The following is a 20,234-nucleotide window of genomic DNA, read 5'->3' on the forward strand; positions in this document are numbered from 1 at the left end:
GTCTGTAAGATGGCTACACTGTACCTTCCTCCTACAGCCACACATCTTGTATCTGAAAAGCAGCATTTTTTCTAAAGCACTCTTGTCTGGGAAGCCAGCCTTTACCTGAGAGAGGTTCCATTGAGCTTGTTGGTTTTGTTGCAATCCATACTTATTTTGTGGTGGTGTGACCATCTGTCCCACCATTCCACCTTGAGGTCCAACGACATTTTGAGGAAGTCCCATCACACCAGTTTGTGCAGTGCCAGTAAATCCATTAGGCATTCCCATTCCTAGCATCACGCCTGTGCTCTGTCCCATGACTGGCACCGATTGTCCCATCACGTTTCCCATCATCCCAGTTGCTGCTGGCACAGGAACTCCCATGGCTGGAAAGCCTTGAAAGTGAGTTGATGGTTGTGTGGTAAATGGCATAGAAGATGACCCCATGAACATACCTGTACCAGAGAAGGGAAGATTTCAGCAACAGCATTTTGTGATTTTCCTCCCCCATCCCAATAGGTCGGAAGTGCACCAAAATAATTTCAAAGGATAACTGTATCCAGTTGTATGTCAGAGCTGTCAATTTAGCTTCTGTTAAAACTGAAAAATTGCTTAAAACCCTGAAAGGAAAGGGTCTCGCCATGAAATTAACTGCCAAGAAGAGTCTGGAAAATCCCTGTGGTCAACCAGAATCTTTTAATTGCTGTATTGGAGGTCTTTGTTTTCACACAAACATAACTTAAACCTAAGTTCTGACAGCTCCATACAGATCTTGGCAGCTGCTGGTTGCACAGTGGAGACTCAGATCTTCAGCAATGAATTAGATCACAGAAGATGAGTTCACAAATCTTTCAGTAAACTGTACACTTGATAATTTGAACAGCTATAAATAAATTAAAATCACATACCGTGTTTTTCTTTACCTTCCGTATTACATTTCAGTAATTTTTCTCAGTTTTATAAAAGGTAAAATTAAAAATCTTCATTTGAATATAGTTAGCAGGTAGCCAACCTTAGCTTTATACTTGTAGGAGATAACTGTTCTAAGTAAAGCTTAAACTAGGACTGCACAAAAACCTTCACAAAATTATTTACCTGGAGCATTTTGCTGCTGCATGGTTCCTGTGCCATACAGTGATAAAATGGAGTCTTTGGAGAGTTGTTTCTTTGCTGACTCTTCGGATTTTGTTGTTTGCTCAGTAAATAGATCAAGATCCCCGGATGCCGCAGATAAGGTGGCAGCTGCGGGTTTAGTGGAAGTGCTCTGGGAAATAAAAGTCAAGACAGACTACTGAATGAAACTGGAAAAAGATGCTCTGTTAAATATTTACTGCACAGCCTTGCTCCTCAATCAAATAAAATCCTGCTCATTTACAGAAACTAAATTAAAGTAAATGAGGATTTAAAAAGATGTGGTATGACTAAAGACAAAAAAGCAGTGCATATGATAAGGAACCACCACCAGACCAGATGGAGGTTACAAAACAAAGAAAACTAAATCCTTGACCAGCTCCAGGGTGTACACATACAGATTATTCATTCCTTTTGCTTCTACATTTTTCATCAGTGAGAAGCATAAATCAAGAGCTGGAGTTAGATTACGAAAAATAATTAGGAAATCAATAAGGAGATTATGATTCACATCTCATTAATCCTCTCATAGGCAGAATAGATTAGAGAAGAGCTAAAACAAAAGATTAAGTGCTTTGAAATGTATCTTTGGAGAAAACGCAGAAGTAAAATTTTGGTTATCTACTTAAAGTAATAAAATTTCTAAAATACAATGTTTATAATTGGCTTAGACTTCTTTAAGCACGTTTCACTTATTGAGAAAACATAATTATCAAAAACTTACTGTAGTAAGACTGAAAAACTAAAATACAGGCAGGCTGGCAGGCTTTTTATTGCTCTTACACTAAAATATTTTGTAAACAAATTATATCCAGGTGTCTCTCAGTGCTGTTAATCTGTCGCTTGTACACGTTAAGTTCCATATGGGGGCTTGCTTAGGGAATGAGGCAATACATGGGTTCTTGTTATATTCCTTAAAATACACACAACTCATCGTGTTTCCTTAAAGCAAGTCAAGTGTATGCACATTGAAAAAGAGCCAGGATTGCAAAGCATCCTTGCATTATGGCCTTGTTTTAGTCCAGCTAAATGATTCCCAACTGCTTAGCACACACCTGCTGCATTCCACAGCATGTGAGTTTCAACTCTTTCCCATACGAAAGGAAAATCTTCCTTGGACTACCACTGTGAAAGAACTGGACACGTAACCAGGTCCATCTGTTTTCTGTCAACACATACCCAAGTTTATCAGACAGGCATGAGGACGCGACAAAATATTCAGATCTGGAACACTCACAAATCTTCCTTAAAGTAACAAGCCTCTACCTTCTGGTTTTGCTGACTATGCCCTAAAAGTACATTATGCTCACACCAACACCACAATACAAACATTCAATTTGCAGCTTCAGAAAACACATCTGACTCCTGAAGTGCCTACAACCTCTAGATTAAGGCAGTGCCATAGATCAGGGAAGAAATAACCACAGAACAATTCTGTTACCAGTTAAATTTGTCAAACCAAGAGAAAGGAGTGTAGATTCGCATAGCTGATGGTGAAAAACCTCCAAAACTGCTGCAGAAAGGGAAGAGAAAAAAAACCAAGAAATGAGAACTTCCTGGCAACTGAAAATCTTCATTTATACTACAGCCAATTTGGGCCAAAGTCACTAGGACTTAGTGAGCAACAAAGAGTGGGCTGATGGCACTACAAAGGGAAAACAGACAGAAAAAGATGAGTGAAACCTTCTCTCTGGCCAATGTACACTTAAACTATCAATTTTTTCCTACTAAAAAAAAGCTTCTGCCTCTTACTACTCACAAGAATTTCTGATTGCAAAGCAAAATCAACTTTTTTTGAATGGGTAGCAGGAAGCCCCCTCTATTTGAGCCAATTCTTTATCAGGGTGGCATAACCAATCTTTAAAAATACCAGAGTCAGATTTAACGATACATACAGGTAAAAGCCCGTCCTGAAGAGCAGTATTTGTTTTACTGTGCATACATCCAGGAAGTCCCATTATTGAATTGTTCCATACTGACACGGATCTCCTCCCATGGCATCTGCCTAAGACAGTGCCCTGTGTGACAGCTGTGCTCAGCAGACTGAAGGAAGGAGGACACATAAGCAGTGGGAGTGGGTGAACAGAGGTGGCTTCCCCTCCATTGCCTGCACTGCAGCAAGGAAGGGGTTTGCTTTTCTCTAGAAGGGAGAGCTGGAGACCTGGAGGACTGATCACGTTATGTTTACATCCTAAATGTTCATTTAATGTCTCTTCATTCAGTTTGGTTATAGAAGATCCGCACTGAACAATCACTCCCTGAAGTGTTCATCAGCTGAATAAACGGAAGGTAATGCAAAATACATGCAAGAAAACAACAGGTGGCATTCAAGTCAAAAACAACAACCAACAACACTGACATGATTTTTAGGTATCTAACATTGTCATGCTACCCAAGGCCTCTGTAAAAACACACCTGGCATACATATAATCATTTTCCTACACATAGTGCTCTCAGACAGTCATTATGCCATAAGTAAATGCTCATCAGGTGCTTAAGGAACATGCTGCTCAGTGGTTTCACGGTATTGGTGCAACAGAATTGTTCAGAACTACTGGAAGTCATCTCCAATATGCTTCAAGTTTAAACTTAAATAATTGTTCTAATTCATAGCTTATGTATTACCAGTAAAAGGCAATACCTATCCAAATGAAGTTTTCACTGTGAAATATTGATCACATGTGTCAGGACCACAAAATGTGGTAGCTGAATCTGACACTTCACACTTGCCATCTGACTGCACAAACAGCATGTGGCTGACAAGAAGTTTAGATTAATGCATGAGACTAAAAATAAGTATTTTCACTTTGTCTTTTAATTACCAAAAGACTGCAAAACAGAAGATAAGATCATTAGATCCTCAATATTTTATGTTGGTCTGACAGCAGTAACAGTCCACATGGCTTTTATCCATTGCTGGTGGTCCTGTCACTGGGCACCACTGGAAAGAGCCTGGCTCCATCCTCTGCATCATCCCATCAGGTATTTGTATATGTTGATGAGGTCCCCATGAGCCTCCAGGCTGACCAATCCCAGCTCTCTCGGCCTCTCCTCACAAGACAGATGCTCCAGTCCCTTTATTATCCTATAGGTCCTTTGTTGAACTCTATCCAGTATGTCCATGTCTTTCTCGTACTGTGGGAACCCAGAACTGGACACAGCACTTCAGGAATCAAGGTGAGACTGACTGGCCTATAGTTCCCTGTATCCTCCTTCTGGTCCTCCCTGAAGACAGGAAAGACATTTGCTTTCCTCCAATCCTCGGGTACTCTCCCAGTCACCACAATCATTCAAAGATTATCAAGAATGGCCTCACAAAGGCATTAGCCATCTGACCTACCTTTGTAATCATGGGTGTATCCCATCAGGACCACGAGGTATTCCCTGACCTGATCCTCTTCCACCAAGGGTGCATCTTCCTTGCCTCACTCTTTCCTTGCCTCACTCTTTCCCCCTAGTCTCTGGGGCCTGGGATTCCTGTATGCTGATCTTGCTAGTAAAGACTGAGGCGAAGGTGGAATTCGGTAACTCAGCCTTTACATTACCCTGTCCTGTACAACCAGGAAAACTGTCCCTTTCATCAACAGGCCTACATTTTCCCTACTTGTCCTTTTGTCACCTATGTACTTCTAAGTCCTTCTGCTGTCTTTGACAATCCCTCGTCAGTCCACTCTGACTGGGCTTTGGCTTTCCTAACCCCATCCCTGAATGCTTAGATAGTACCTCTGTATTCCTTCCAGGTTACTCTCTCCCTCTTTCCACCTTCTACAGGCTTCCTTTTTGTGTTTGAGTTTGGCAGGAGCTCCTTGTTCACCCATGCAGGCCTCCTGGCATCTTGAGCCTGACTTGCTGCTCATTGAGATGGACCGCTCTTGAGCTTAAAGGAGGTGACCCTTGAATATCAACCACCTTTCCTGTGTCCCTCTTCCCTCCAGGGCCTCAACCCATCAGACTCTGCAGTCAGGCTCTGCAGTCAACTCTTCACTCCCAATTATCTCTGGCAGTGCCCACATGGAAGAAGAGCAAGGAGTGACAGAGGGCTGAACAAACTTAAGCACTCCCGTCACAACATCCCAGATCCAAGACCGTGACAAGCAGGAAAACTGTTTAGACAACAGGTCAGGTCTGCAGATAGGGTGCCCCCCCGTTCCCCGCAGCAGGGAGCTGCCCACTACTATCACTCGCCTCTTCATCCTGGTGGCCTTGCGTAGCTCAGCATCAGTCACCTCAGGTGCTTCATTCGAAAGAAGCTCTTCAGCTTTGAGGGCTGTGAACCACTTCTGTGGTAGGAAATCTTTAGGTGGAGCTGGAGTCCACTTTCTCAGTATCAGAAGTCACCAGTTTCCATTCTTCATCTACCCCAGAGCTCACACTTACTGCCCTGCCAGGAGCAGACTGCCTGTCTCCAGTGCAGTCAAGCTCTGGGGCTCTTGAAGATGCTGAGTCACTGAGAGGATCCTGTCTGTCCCTCATCATTACTGATGCCTGCTCACTTCCTGCCATGAATCCTCCCCTGGTGGCACAGTTCTTGAAGAACAGCACACCTCCTGTGGGAAAGACCATCTCTCGTGGCCTCAGGGAGAGGCACCAGGCACCTCCCACAGCCTGCAACCTGCAGGGCTGCATCAATCATCCAAAACTCTGTCTGGGTCAACCTCTGCCCTGACAGGGACTGCGCTGCTCCAACACCTACAGATTGAAAGAGAGGTGGCAACAGAAATAAAAGAGGAAAGGGGACAGTAGGACATGTGGAGTTGAGCGAAGAACTGCAGGAGAGAAAAAAGAACATGTGCACTTTCCTGCTACCTGCAGGTCTCTGGCTGGAATGTACAAAACCAGGGATGGCCTGTAGAAAAGCCAGGCCTCCACTGCTTTTCATTTATATGGTGATAAATAATGGTCCCACACAACATTCTCAATTTCTCCCTGCTGACTGGAAGAGCTACCTGCATAGGGAAAATATAGCCTAGCACACCATTATTCTTATGTAAGCGAGTTAGGCACTAAGTACATTATTAAGCTCTTAAATTCTGTCTACAATTCTTATCCTTTTTATCTTTGCACTGTCAATGCACTTGCTGCTTATTTCAGCTCTTCCTGTTTTTGATTTTGCATATTTTGGTTTTAGACATCTAGACAGTTCCATTAAAAATAATCAACTGTTATTTCCTGGTAATAACTGATGAGGAAATGAGCACTCAACTATTTTCAGTTGACACAAAAAAAAATAAGAAAATCTCATCTCTTCTCCTTATTTTAGGAATTATTAGCAACACCTGAAAAAGTCAGATTAAGATTTCTATCACTGTCTAAGATCATATCCAAAACCATAATTAACCTTAAAATAAGATAAAAATTCAACTTCATTTCTTGTTGCATGTCCAGTACTCAGGAAAAACAATGCAGCATTTTCTTTGCAATAAACCTTTTCTAGGTTTGAAGACAGTTATGTCCCCTGCAGTTTCATTTCTAACTCTTTCTTCAGATTTTCCTTCTCTAGAACTTCAAATAATTTTCCTTTCCTCTAGACTGTCCAGCTGACCCCTTCTGGTTCTGGAGCATGATGGGTGCTCTTCCACTGTGTTCCACCTAAGGTTTTTCCAGAACCAAAGAGAGTATAATCATAGAATCATAAATGGTTTGAGTTGGAAAGGACCTTAAAAATCATCAAGTTCCAACCCTCCTGTCATGGGCAGGGACACCTTCCACTAGACCAGGTTGCTCAAAGTCCCATCCAACCTGCCCTTGAACACCTCCAAGCATCAGGTGGGACATCCTCACCTTCTCTGGGCAACCTGTTCCTGTGCCTCACCACCCTCACAGGAAAGAATTTCTTCCTAATATCTAATCTAAATCCACCCTCAATCAGTTGGAAGCCATTCTACCTTGTCCTGTCACTAGACTCTCTGATTAGGAGTCCCTCCCCATCCTTCCTGCAGCCCCCCTATAAGTATTGAAAGGTCACTATAAGGTGTCCCTGGAGCCTTCTCTCTTCTCCAGGCTGAACAACCCCAACTCTCTCAGCCTGTCCTCACAGGAGTGGTGCTCCATCCCTCTGATCATCTTCATGGCCCTCCTTTGGACCTGCTCCAAGGGATCCATGTCCTTCCTTTGCTGAGGACCCCAGAGCTGGACTCAGTACTGCAGGTGAGATCTCACAAGAGTGAAGTAGAGAGGCAGAATCACCTCCCTCAACCTGCTGGCCACTCTGCTTTTGAAGAAACCAAGGATACAGTTGGGTTTCTGGGCTACAAATGCACATTGCTGGCTCAGGTTCAGATTTTCATCCACCAGAACCCCCAAGTCCTTCCCTGCAGGGCTGTTCTCAAACCAACTCATTGCCCTACCTATACCCATATTTGGGATTGTCGTAACCCAATTTGAAGGAATGAAACTTTTGCTTTCGGATACCTGAAAATGAGCAGAAGCTACAAGCGTTTCAACTGATCATATTTGAATAGGACTAAACAGCTCTCAAGTAAGATCCTGCTTAAATAACACTCACAATAAAGCAAATTTCATTTTTACATAAGAACTGAGAGCTTTGACACATTATTAACAACACAATTTGTTAACAAGTTTAAGCTTGTCGGCTGATCAGTGGCTATCATGCCAGGTACATACACCTGACCTCAGCAGAAAATGAGTGTCTAAGAACATCTAGTTACCTAAAATATACCAGCACTTTACATGAAAATTTGTCAGGTACAAATCATGAAGAACATACACTATTTCTCTAAAAATATACTTTTGTAGCCACTGAACCAATTATGAGCTTCCAATGCAATACACTTCAAATCAGGCACACACAGAGAAATTAAAAAAAAGTTTGACTGAATTTTATCACCCTGCTTGGAGAAAGACTTACATTAAATGTTTCAGTGAATACTTCCAAACCTAATACCTCCCAGTCCTCCCTTCTTCCTCCTCCCTACAAGTTTCACTGATGAATGAAGATCACACTTTTGCTGGAAGACATACCCATTACAAAGTCTGAATTAAACTCTGGCTAAAACCATTTAGGAAATTAAGTATGGGTAAGAACAACAGACCTTTGCTTAGTTCCTATAGAATGTTATGCAACAAACCCTATTCTAATAGCCGTAATTTAGTTATGCTCACTTCACATGAAAAAGTATCACTTAACACACAAAATGTTCTTTTTTCCTTTTTCCTGCCTACAAGCACTGCACAATAGGTAAATTTGTAGCACATGCCTTTTATCTAGCTCCACTGTAGGAGCTGGTTAAGGTAACTCTTCTTAAACCCCCTTGAGCTTGCTTCTAGACAAGATTCTAGTGAAAAAGTTACTCGGTCACATGTTGTTCTTTACCAGTCCTTTACAAAACCTATAGTTTGCATCCAGCTATGCTGAACAGTAGGAAAATACTTTTTGTGTTTTTGAAAACTGTGATAAAGGTTAAACACTTATCTGAAAGCAGAATGAAAATGCATACGATCTTGAACACTGAAGTCACATTTAAAAAAGGAGAAACAAATGCTTTAGTTTTCACTTCAAAATCATGTCTTGGCTATGACAATAGACATAAATCCTAAGGTTTGCAGAGATCATAATAAAACATTCAAACAGACACTTCTGTGTCCCACAGTGCCATAAAACCAAGTGCATTTAGCACTAAATGCTGCCTTTCAGGTTAAGTTGGAAAACAAAAACAATCCTGTGAAAAGTCAAGTGTCATCCATTGCTTCTACAAATCAGTCTGAGGAGCACCATTACATTCCCTTCTTCTTCGATGCTTTCAGATCCTACTGTGGAATCTCATCATGGTAAATATCTCAGTGAGAAAGCAAGCCATGCTATTCCATACTTGATCCCTTCTTCTGCTTCATGGGTTTTTTTATTTCAATACATTCTGTTAATAGATATTCAGACAAGTTCAAATTAAGGACTGGCCATGGATTTCTACTTTAAATTTTCCAATTCCAAGCAGAGGAACTGAATGTTAGGGTTACTCAACTGCTAGTCTGAGTTCATGCCCACTTTCCCAACTGCAGCCTTGCACAAAATAATCACACATCATAATCACACCACTTTTTTTACTTCAGAAATTTAAACAGACCAAGTCTTTAAAACCTCTCATTATAAGGCAACCTTTCCAGTCTCCCGTATTCTCCTGACTCTTCTCTGAATCCCATACAACTTTTAGCCATGTTACAAGGAGAAAGATCTTACAAAATACTCATACTGCTGCCAAATGAGAGGTTCCTGCCCAGTCCCAGTTTAGACACCACCATTCCAAGATGCAACACATGCGAGGTCTTATTAATCATAAAGCAAAACAGAATATTTTCTTTGCCTTAGTTTACCAAGCAACCCATGTAATTACCTGTCTTCTGCTACCTACCCATGTCCCTGTCTCTTATGTGGGGAGATTATCTGATTATATTACATTTTCTTTGAGATTACTGATTAAAAATGAAAGATAACCAAGCTTTAAATCTTGCAATATGCCACACGGATCATGTGCTTGATAAAAAAATGCTTGATGAAAGTTCCATTTGTTGCTCCTGATTATAGAACTAAGAAAAAAGAAAAATGTCACTAAAAATCTGGACAGGTTTGTTTACGGCAAGTGCATATATTCAGATTTTCTAGTACACAAACAAGATGATACGTACCAGATACTGAGAATATTATCATCCTTTCTAGCATTTTTTAATCAATTTAGTAAATACAATCTTTAGCCTAGAAACTAGCACAAAGATAAACTACATTTCAAAATATTTCTCTCACAGAAGATCTAGTGACCAAATCTTTATCATAGAAATGCATTTTAAATTATCTATATACATGTAATTTATTATGCTTTAGCAGCCGCTCCATTACTTAACCCATCACTAGTTATCATTGTCATCCAGGTATCCCCCTTCACTTTTCCTCTTCTCAATCTTAAATATTTAGCCTTCCTTTGTATTTCCTGCATTCTACAGCTAAATCATTTGTTTAACCAGAAGGTCACTTCACATGTTCATGGAAGGGAAACAAAAAAAGGGTTTGCTCTTCTCTCCTGAGCAGACAGTAACTACATACAGAAGTCATCACTTCCAGCATCAGAAAGAGTGAAAGGGGGAAAACCAGAATTCAGTCCTGTCCATTCTGTGCACTACTACCATGGCCCACTGATTTCAGGGCCAAGCAGAAACTTCATAGATTTAAATGTACTCAATCTATGTACAAACTTGAAACATTACAAAACTCAGGGAAGCTGGAAATGGGCTACTGCTTTTCACATCTAGCTCTACAGGTAGGTTCCTCTAGATCCATTTTGACATAATGTGTTAGGATAGCAGACAACAAGCACCCAAATACTGTTCTTCCTGGTACTTTGAACACAGACTTCCAAAAGAGACAAGAAAATTAGACCAACAATTTCCTTCACAATTTTAGCAAACACATCCATAGCTAAATGCATGTATACAGCTCATTTCCCTCACTGTTTATGGGTGGCTTAAGGCACAGTGGGAAGTTTGCCCCATCTGTAGTATTACGTTTAAAAAGAAACGTGGTTTCAGTCTCTAAAACCCTATCTAGCATGTTGCACAGAGTCAGCCCTCAGAAACAAGCAGGGCAAGAGAAAGAAAAGGATAAAGAATGAACTCTGCTGAACAACATGCATATGTTTTGAGGTACTCCTTTTGAGAACTCCTTTTCATCATCATCCCTTCCATTTTACATATATTATGAAAACTATCTGGTAAAGAGAAATAAGTACAGATCACATGTCCCCAACTGTAAATTCAACAATATAAACAATTCTTTCTGGTTCAGCTGAGTGGGACAAAGCCCTACACAAAAATAAACTTCTAAATTACCTTAAGAGGACTCCCCAAATGGGGAGGTTAGCCCACTACTCCTCCAAAACCGCCCTCTCAGCAGCCAGTCTGGGGTAAGGAAGTCTGCACACGTGCATTCTGCACCAGCCATGTCCAACACCAATACCTGCAGGTTTAAGCAGGTTCTTTGTGTGGGATTATGCTACTCTTCCTCGAGGAAAGCAAGACATACAAGTTCCAAGATGAGGCAAAAGACAGATCAGCCCAGGTAGCAATATTAGATTTTCTTGATATCCATTCTGGATTTTGAGTATGAAGCTTCAGACCCAAAAACTTTAGGAGTTCTAAGAGAGAAGCATCTGCTGCAGCCTTTCCTAAATATTAGCATCACAAAGCAATAAGAGGTCTTAAAAAGGATGACTTAAAGCCCAACAACCTGAAAATGTTAACCAAAATTATATTCAGCAACTAAAAAAAGAACAAGACAAAAGACTATAATAAAAGGAAACATGACTACCATCATCAGGATAAGACAGAATCCAGTTTAGCTGGATAACCAAAAGGGAAGACCACACCATTTCCTAATTCTATATCTACATCCAAGCAGTGCAGAAGCTTGAAGAGGTGAGAAAAATATCACCATTACAGCTAAAGCATCTTCAGCCATGAGTGTAGAGAAGTGATCATTTCTTCTGTGTGAATGAACAATTCCCTGAAGGAAAATATACATGTGCATGCACACATTTACACACACACATAACTAAGAAACTAGTAAATAAATTTTACCTGAGCAGGAGGTACAGCAGCTGCGGGTAAAGGATTAGAGATCATTGGGCCAAAGATATCCAGGTCATCATTCAGTGCTGTGACAGCAGCAGTGCCTCCATTTGTAACAGATGCTTCAGCTGGACCATCTTAAAAAGACAACAGAATCATATGTAAAGGGAAAATTATTAATACCTTAACAGCATGAGAATAATGAAAGCTTCCTATTCCCTCCTATCCTGCCCCCATCAAAGATGTACTCAATTTCTGAGATATTTTTCAGACTGTAATATTGTTCAGATTTTGTAAAGACTTCTTTCCCTAAAAACATGGCATACTAATGTGCTTCATTAAAAAACAACCAACGACAAAACAAAACACTTAAGATTTCCCTAAGGACAGCCACACAAACTTATCAGTACACATTACTCATTTTTCAGGAGTCTTTTTCAAGCACACCAACATTTTTAGTAAGAATTTTAACAAATGTCTTACTGAGAAGGCCCAAATTTGGTAGCCGTGTATCAGACAAAATACATTCATCTGTGCTCTCGAGTTACAATTTGCATTTAGAATCTATAAAGTTATTCTTGACACGCTAATTTACTCAAGGGTACGTAAATGAACCTTTCATTAGGAAAAAAGTCCATTCTCCCCCCTTTCTCAAAAGTACTTTGCATGAACTTTATTCTTTAGCTCTACATGAATACCCCTGCCAGGCACACTGGGATAATTATCCATAAGAACCCATGGCTCTCATTCTGTACTGAGCTAACCTTCCACAGCCTTGGTGGAAGTGAATTAACACGTGAATACATTTACTGATCCAGGTGAAAGTGGATACTTGCAAGACAGTGAGAGGGATGGAGCATTACACTTTAAGGAAAATTTCAAGAAAATACTTGAAAATATATAGGGACAAAAATATCACAAGAGGTTTTTTTAGGGAACAGAAGAATCTTTTCTCATTTGATTTTAAGCTGTTCAAAATCAAGTGGTAAGAACTGGCTCATAAATTTACGCCTAAGCATATCACAAGCAGTTTGTCATTACACAGAGCTTGACAAATACAAAGATGACTGTAAATTCTACTGAAGACTATGGTGACTGCATAGTCTTAACAGCAAATTTGAGAAAGCTTTTTCAGGCAAAAGAATTTAAGTCTCAAAGTATCAAATCTCACTGCAGAACTTCTCTGGCAGAACAAACTAGTTGAATTAAGTCAAAACATTCTCTGCAACTGAAACCCTGCTGTGACTGGCATGGGTGATTATACGTCACAGAAGGATCACTATTCTAAAATCCCTAGATTACAGTACACTGAAAAAATTGCTACTAACATCATAGGATTGGCATGTTTTTTCACTGCTAACTCGTATGAGAAGGCACTGCATTCTGAAACAATCCACTCAGAAGATCATCACACCAGTTTTGGCTGGGGTAGAGTTAATGTTCTACTGCTCTGATTTGACTTTGCTGGGGGATTGCCATTCCAATGATTCTGAAAAGCAAAGTTACATACTCTTCTATGATCATGATAAAGTTACTTATATCTTAATGCAATGAATGGAAGTCAGTGGACAGCAAAATGACAATATGTATAATCTGCTCCACTGTTCCATCCACACTAGTGCTTTGAGATGTGTGTAAATAAACGTACTGACAAATTTAAGCAACAAGATTCATTTGAGGTCACTCTGCAGACTGGCAGTTCTAAAAACATCTCAAAGTTCACTGTTTCAGATAAATTTAGAACTGTGCATAATTTTCAAGCAAAAGGATTGTCAGGAGTTAATAATTTAATGTTCTCATTTTCTCAGCCAGGAACCTGTATTAAAAACATATCTCTCTTGTCATATTCGAAAGTGATTCAGTTTCCCTGAATGTAAGAGTTCAATGCAGAAGATGGAAAATTTAAATGCAATCATTTACTTAAACAAGCATTTCACATATTTAGAACATTCATGACACAATATATTTGCAAAAACACAGTATTTTTCAAGAACTTAACATGTTGCTTATAAATTAACACTACGAAAACCCAGATTTTTGCTAGATTGCTTCTGTAAGAGTGTTATTTGGTAATGTACCTTTCCTCTCTTACTGAATAAATAAAATATCTCGCTATCTCTATTGGTGTAGAAACCAGGCATTTTGAATTAGTGTTTATAACACAGTTTTAAGCCTGTAGGAATAGTATTGATAGATGATCTTGTCTTACTGATTTCAAAAAATAATTGGAATATTTCTATCTATTAAAAAGCAACTCCAAAAATATTCCCCTTTCCCTGCACAAAAACTAAAAGAACTAGGTTTCAGAATATAGAAGAAACCTACCAAAATTTTCACTCCAGTTTATTAATTGTAGCAATATTACTGTCTTCATTTAAATATATATGCATGCAGGCATACAGAGACTTGTATTTCAATACAATAATTCACAGTTCTTATACAGAGGTCACAGATTAAGAAGCATTTTCTCCTTTCCCTCCATATTTTAAAATAGTTCTCTAGTATAAGAAAGATAATCCAGCACAGTTTTGAGTTCTAACTATTCTAAGTATATCACTATTCATTCAACTTGTGCCCCCTACCATTTAAACCTGATTAGAAGAGGTGCAGTGTATATGACAGAATGAAACATGGCTGTAGCCTGTCCTGGGAACAGGTAAAAATCAGATTGAGTTAAATGGGCCTGTCTGAATATTTTGAGAGATTTATAGCTTCAACCATCACAGAATTACTTTGAAGCAATTAACTTTTAATAAACTGTACCTCCACCACTGTTCTGGAGAACGCATCTGTAGCTTGGGATGAAGTATTAGATGTGGCAGAAGCCATTGCACTAAGAGCACATGCAAGGCAGAGCTTTCATGCTCAGCTGTAGGAGGTAACATGAAGAGTCAATAGACACTGTTCTTCATCGTTGCTCCTAGCGGTGGTTCTAAAACCTGTCTTCTTACAATTTATGACAGTATGACAGATTGTATCTGTGCAACAGCAGATGCTGCTTTCAATTTCAGATAAGGAAATCTTGTTCAAGTTTGATAGCAGAAACAAAATCTATTTACAATACATTTAATAATACAGTGAAGGGTTCCAGTGAAGTTTACGTTCTTTTTCTCTATGTATTTTATTAATGCCTGACATGACAATTTCCAATTCACTGCTGCCTTTTGTTATTCATATACATCATAGTTTTTATATACATCATTAATCTCCTTGGTATATTTATCTGTATCAACAGTGAGAATGACCAGCAGAAAAGCTTCAAAGGGACAGCAAGAGACGAAACAGCAAGAAAGCAGATTTGATGCTAAACTTTGCATTATGTTTCTGAAACTCATTTTCTATGGGTCAAACTATTCATAAGAACTTTATTACTCAGCAGCCATGTATTTTTTTATATACAATAATTTATGACAACCATACCAAGCCTTGTAATAGAGGGAACATATGCATATGATTATTTTTTACACCAAATTACTAGACAGCCAGAACTGAGAGAAAGAGGTTAATACTTTAAACAAAAATCTGAGGCAAAAAAAGCAAACAAGGTCTGGACAAAATTACTGCAGAATTATTTAATGGATTAGTAAAATTTTATTTACTGCTAAAACCTTTGCAGAAGTGAAAAAGCACTCACAGGGAGGTAATTTCCATATAATACTTCTGAAACTGAAATGTGCAAAAAAACCTCAAGTGGTTGTAAATATTTTCATTTCGGGTAGATATATTGCTTATCTAAGCATAATCTTAACATTGCAGCAATACTACAAATGTTAACATGTTTACAAGCTCAAGAACTGAGGCCAAGCAAACCTCATGAGGTTCAACAAGGCCAAGTACAAGGTGCTGCACCGAATCAGGGCAATCCTTGCTATGAACACAGGCTGGGGGATGAAGAGACTGAGAACAGCCCTGCAGAGAAGAACCTGGGGATACTGGAGGATGAAAACCTGGACATGAGCTGGCAGTGTGCATTTGCAGCCCAGAAACCCAACTGTATCATGGGCTGCATCAAAATCAGTGTGCCCAGCAGGACGAGGGAGGGGATTCTATTCCACTCTTGTGAGACCCCCACCTGGACTACTGCATCCAGTTCTGAGGCCCCCAACACAAAATAGACATGGACCTGTTGTAGTGGGTCCAGAGGAGGGCCATGAAGGTGATCAGAGCACCTCTGCTATAAGGAAAGACTGAGAGAGCTGGGGTTGTTCAGCCTGGAGAAGAGAAAGCTCCAGAGAGACCTTACTGTGGCCTTCCAATACCTAAAGGAGACCTCTAAGAAAGATGGAGATAGACTTTTTATCAGGGCCTGTAGCAATACGACATGGGGCAATGGTTTTAGACTTAAACAGGATAGATTCAGACTAGATATAAGAAAGACATTTTTTCACAATGAGGGTTGCCCAGACAGGTGGTAGATGCCTCATCCCTGCAAACATTCAAGGCCAGGTTGGACAGGGCTCTGAGCAACCTCATCTAGTTCGTTGCAGGGAGGTAGGACTAGATGACCTTTAAAGGGCCCTTTCAATCTGAACTACTCTATGATTCTAGGAATCTGTGATCTATATATGCATACTTACGTACTTATGTATCTTTACTACTTCTTAAATGCAATTTTCCAACTTAGGACCAATCATGCTCTTTGGTACTTACAAAAGTATCAACAAAAGTACACTTCTCAGTTATGCAACATTAAGCTACATTTCATACCATGATTAAGCTCTCTGAGCTTCACAGAATTCTTTCAGAGAATATTTCCCATGCAGAAGGAGATACTTTACCTCCAACCATGCCGGATGAATGCCCCACACATCAAATCCAGTAAATAATAACAATAAAATTAATCTCTTTTCTTTTAGTCATTCATTGTAACTTAATACAATGACTTTTCCAGAAAGTGCAATTGTCCATTTTATGAAGGGCACATCTAAACATGGTAAATGATGCAGAACCTGGAAAATGCACTTCTCTCCGATAATTCTGTATTTAAAAAAATCCTAATTTTTCCCTTTTTCTGTATGTTGAAATAATTTCTAAGTGACATTCCTTGACAAACACAATGATCCAAAACTACCTGTGTAACATTCCAATATTCCACATTTGTACATAGCTACTACACAGTTTTTTACAAGATTAAAAAAATTTGTTTACATCAACCTGGCAGACGTGGAGACACCTACCTTGTAAGACAAAAACCCCAAAAGGAGCACAGAGCACAAGGTTAACGCTGGAGAGATGAAAATACAGCACCACCGATCACTTAAGTGCTGAAAAACTGTGGTTTACACACCGTGACTTTCAAACTGAAAAATGTTTCCTATAATTATGATATTAAAAATTCATGTTATAAAATCCCCTATTATTGATTTTAGTACCAATTTTAAGCCTCCACATTTTCAGCAGGGCACCCTCCCAGCATGGATAAGATCCAAATAATTGCAGAGATGACTACAAAAGCAGTTTCAGGTTTAGCCTACAGAAACTGGCTGTGACTTCTCACTGCCTGGTAACAGAGGGAAGGAATTTGGAGTTGCACAGCAAGAACACAGCAAGCACACTACTGCTTGTGGAGAATATAACAATATTTAGCTTTTACATGTCCATTTCCCCACCTTTCTGTGTGTGGAGTACTAAACTAAAATCTCTTCTGAAACAAAAGGCCAAAAGCCACAAATGTTGTTGGATCAAACGGTAAATATCCAAACAGGATCTCAGTAATAAACCCCCGATCAGGAACTCGGTGGAGCCATAAGAATCTATTTAAAAAAGGTTCAGAAGAAACACAAACGTGATAGTATGATCACTGAGGATATTACAAAGATATTATCTCCTCGTATTATAAGATTTAAAGATACAATTTGCCTAGACATATTATCTTGAAAATTTTGCAATTTGTGAAGAAAAATGAAAGCATTTATTTTTAAGGCATTGTGTAGCTTCAATTTTCACAGGGTAAGTCGAGTCTCAGGAAGTTTACCTTCTTATGAGGTCATTATTACAAAACCAACTGAGACAATAAAAGAGCAACGACCTGAAGGTTAACCCCATACCCAAAGCCAGCACTGAGGGTTACTCAAGAAAATACCTGGCAAAGAAGCTGGGCTGTTCTGAAAGCCACAATTATTCTAGCATGAATTCTATTAAAATTACTTAGCCTGCTATCATAAGCAATTTTGATCTGCCCTACTAAAAGCTACTACTGTTCTTCATTTGAAATGAAGTCCTAAGAGAATGAATCCTCATTAGAAACATGTCTGCTCACTAAGAAGAATGAGCTAAGCAATCATGTACATTTTAATATCATTTGATAAGACATATCAAACATTTTAATCAGCAGTCCATCACTGCAGCACCAAAGGCAGGTGGGATTCTGGCCTGCATCCTCAGGGGTGTTACCAGCTGAGACAGAGATGCAATCACCCCACTCGACTCAGCACTTCCCAGGCTCCACCTGGAGTCTGTGCCCAGCTCTGCCCACTCCCCAGTTCAAGACAGACACAGACAGTCTGGAGAGGGTCCAAAGGAGGGTCATGAAGACGACCAAAGAGCTGCAGAACCTGCCCTGTAAGGGAAGACTGACAGAGTTCAGCCTTTTCTCCCTAGAGAAGGCTCAGGAGGAATCTCATCCCAGCATGCCAGTACTTAAAGAGCAGCTACAAAGAGGACAGAGGCTCTCTCCTCACAAGGAGCCACACAGAGAAGACAAGGGCAACAGGTACAAGTTGTACCCAGAGAGGTTTCACCTCAACATAAGACATAAATTTTTTACAGTGAGAACAGTTACTGGAACAACTTCTCACAGATATGGTAGAGTCCCCATCACTGGAGGTTCTCAGGATGTGATCAGACAGGATAATTTCCTCTAGGCTCTTCCTTCCCACAGGTTGGACCAGAGGGTTTTTGAGGTCCTTTCCAACCTGTGCTATTCTTGTATGATATACTGGGTTGATGTGATCTCTCTTTTAATACCATCTGAAGTAGTGTACTGCAAGTGTTAATTAAAACACAATTCTCCAAATGGAATATGCAGGTCTGCTCTCATTAACACATATCTCATTTGCAGCTCAGTGGATTCTAAGTGTTACTGGCTTATTACACTGCCTTTCAACTTGTTATTTAAAAGATCTTTAAGCATTCCCTCCTTTAAAATTAGGGGGTTTTAACATATATATTATAAACTTTGCCCTTTGTACATCTCACTGAAGAAGCACAGATGTTTTAACACCAATTATAATACTCTCTCCATTGCATACATTTCCAGTCAGCCTATGCAATCCAAGTTTATTATTATATCATGACACAGTGTTACCAAGATTCTTTCCAAAACATTACCAAAAGAATACAGAAGCCTAGTAATCTTAAAACCACATATTGACCGAATTTTATTTCTTAATTAGGTTACTGTTCTGCTAAAGGAAAATAAAGGAAAATCAGCTTTGTATCAAGTCTAAATTACTTTTTTTTTAATAGGTTCATCCTACATTCATTCCACTGCATAATTAAGATTTGCTTGCCTATAGTAGCAGATTACTTGGAATGAGATATGGACCACAACATAGACATAACCCATAAAAAAACGGTACTTGACAGTTAAGTCTACATCCAGAGGGAAAATAACATGCATTTTGGATAAGAGTGTGAATTCTAAACCAGAGAAGACATTTATTGGTTTTTTGTCACATCATTCATACCTTGACACAAAAAATTACAAAAACTCAAACCATTTTTCTACAAAGTCAAGTTTTTAGTCTAATGACATTTAAATGACTTCTCAGCCTCCTCCAATATCCTGTAGAAATTATGTAGAAAATTAAGAATAACCATTATATTGATATAAAGGCAATACTTTTAATATCCACTCACAACTTTTAGAAAATAACAAAAGGAAATAAAAATAGTTACTGCAATATTATATATTTCCATTTCCATGTTAAGATTCTATCAAATGGAAGAAGCACGGTTAGAGTAACCACAGATAAATGAAAGACATATTTTACCAATATGGACTATACATAATAGGGCAAATTAAATTACTGTACTTCAAACTAGTTTATTTACAAGACAAACAGAGTTACCTGCCAGTCAGAAAACAAAGAGGCATTTTAGATAAAAATGAATGATGGTCGCAGTCAGTACACAACACTGAAATGCCCAAGGTGTTAAGGTTTACAAGATACTAGTCAGCTACAGTCCAACAGTTTACTGTTCTTTTACCTGATACAGGAATTTTACGATACAAGGTATTTTACAGATACACAATACAGATAACCTCAGCATTTTCACTGAAAAGCACACTTGTACCATAAACATCGAAATACAACAGTTCACAAGCCCTTTGAAGATCACTTTGATAACTTCCCCTTCCCAGAGGAGCTCATTACTGTCCTTAGCAAAACATAAGTATTGATATACCCATATCCCTATGGCATTCTCCTTCATATTTTCAAATTCATAGACTCAGTCTTATGGTTTTCAAATTTATATAGCTATGAGTAAACAGAGCAAAAATAAAAGTATGTCTATTAAAATAAAAAATTATGTATCTGTGTTTG

The 20,234-nt window shown here is 39.2% G+C and overlaps 1 protein-coding gene across 2 annotated transcripts in view; it reads right to left on the minus strand.

The window, feature by feature from the left end:
- SMAP1 (small ArfGAP 1) overlaps nucleotides 1–20,234 on the minus strand; it is an 88,592-nt gene that overhangs the window by 1,883 nt on the left and 66,475 nt on the right. For both annotated transcript variants that reach the window (XM_050316911.1, XM_050316910.1), the window contains 3 exons: nucleotides 11,695–11,822; nucleotides 1,078–1,246; nucleotides 106–437 (listed from right to left, as the gene is read on the minus strand). In XM_050316911.1, the coding sequence (XP_050172868.1) occupies nucleotides 106–437; nucleotides 1,078–1,246; nucleotides 11,695–11,822 (629 nt within the window). The remainder of the gene's footprint in view (nucleotides 1–105; nucleotides 438–1,077; nucleotides 1,247–11,694; nucleotides 11,823–20,234) is intronic.

This window comes from Myiozetetes cayanensis, unplaced genomic scaffold (genome assembly GCF_022539395.1).
Source record: "Myiozetetes cayanensis isolate MyiCay16 unplaced genomic scaffold, myiCay2020 scf2-11, whole genome shotgun sequence".
Lineage (NCBI taxonomy): Eukaryota > Metazoa > Chordata > Aves > Passeriformes > Tyrannidae > Myiozetetes > Myiozetetes cayanensis.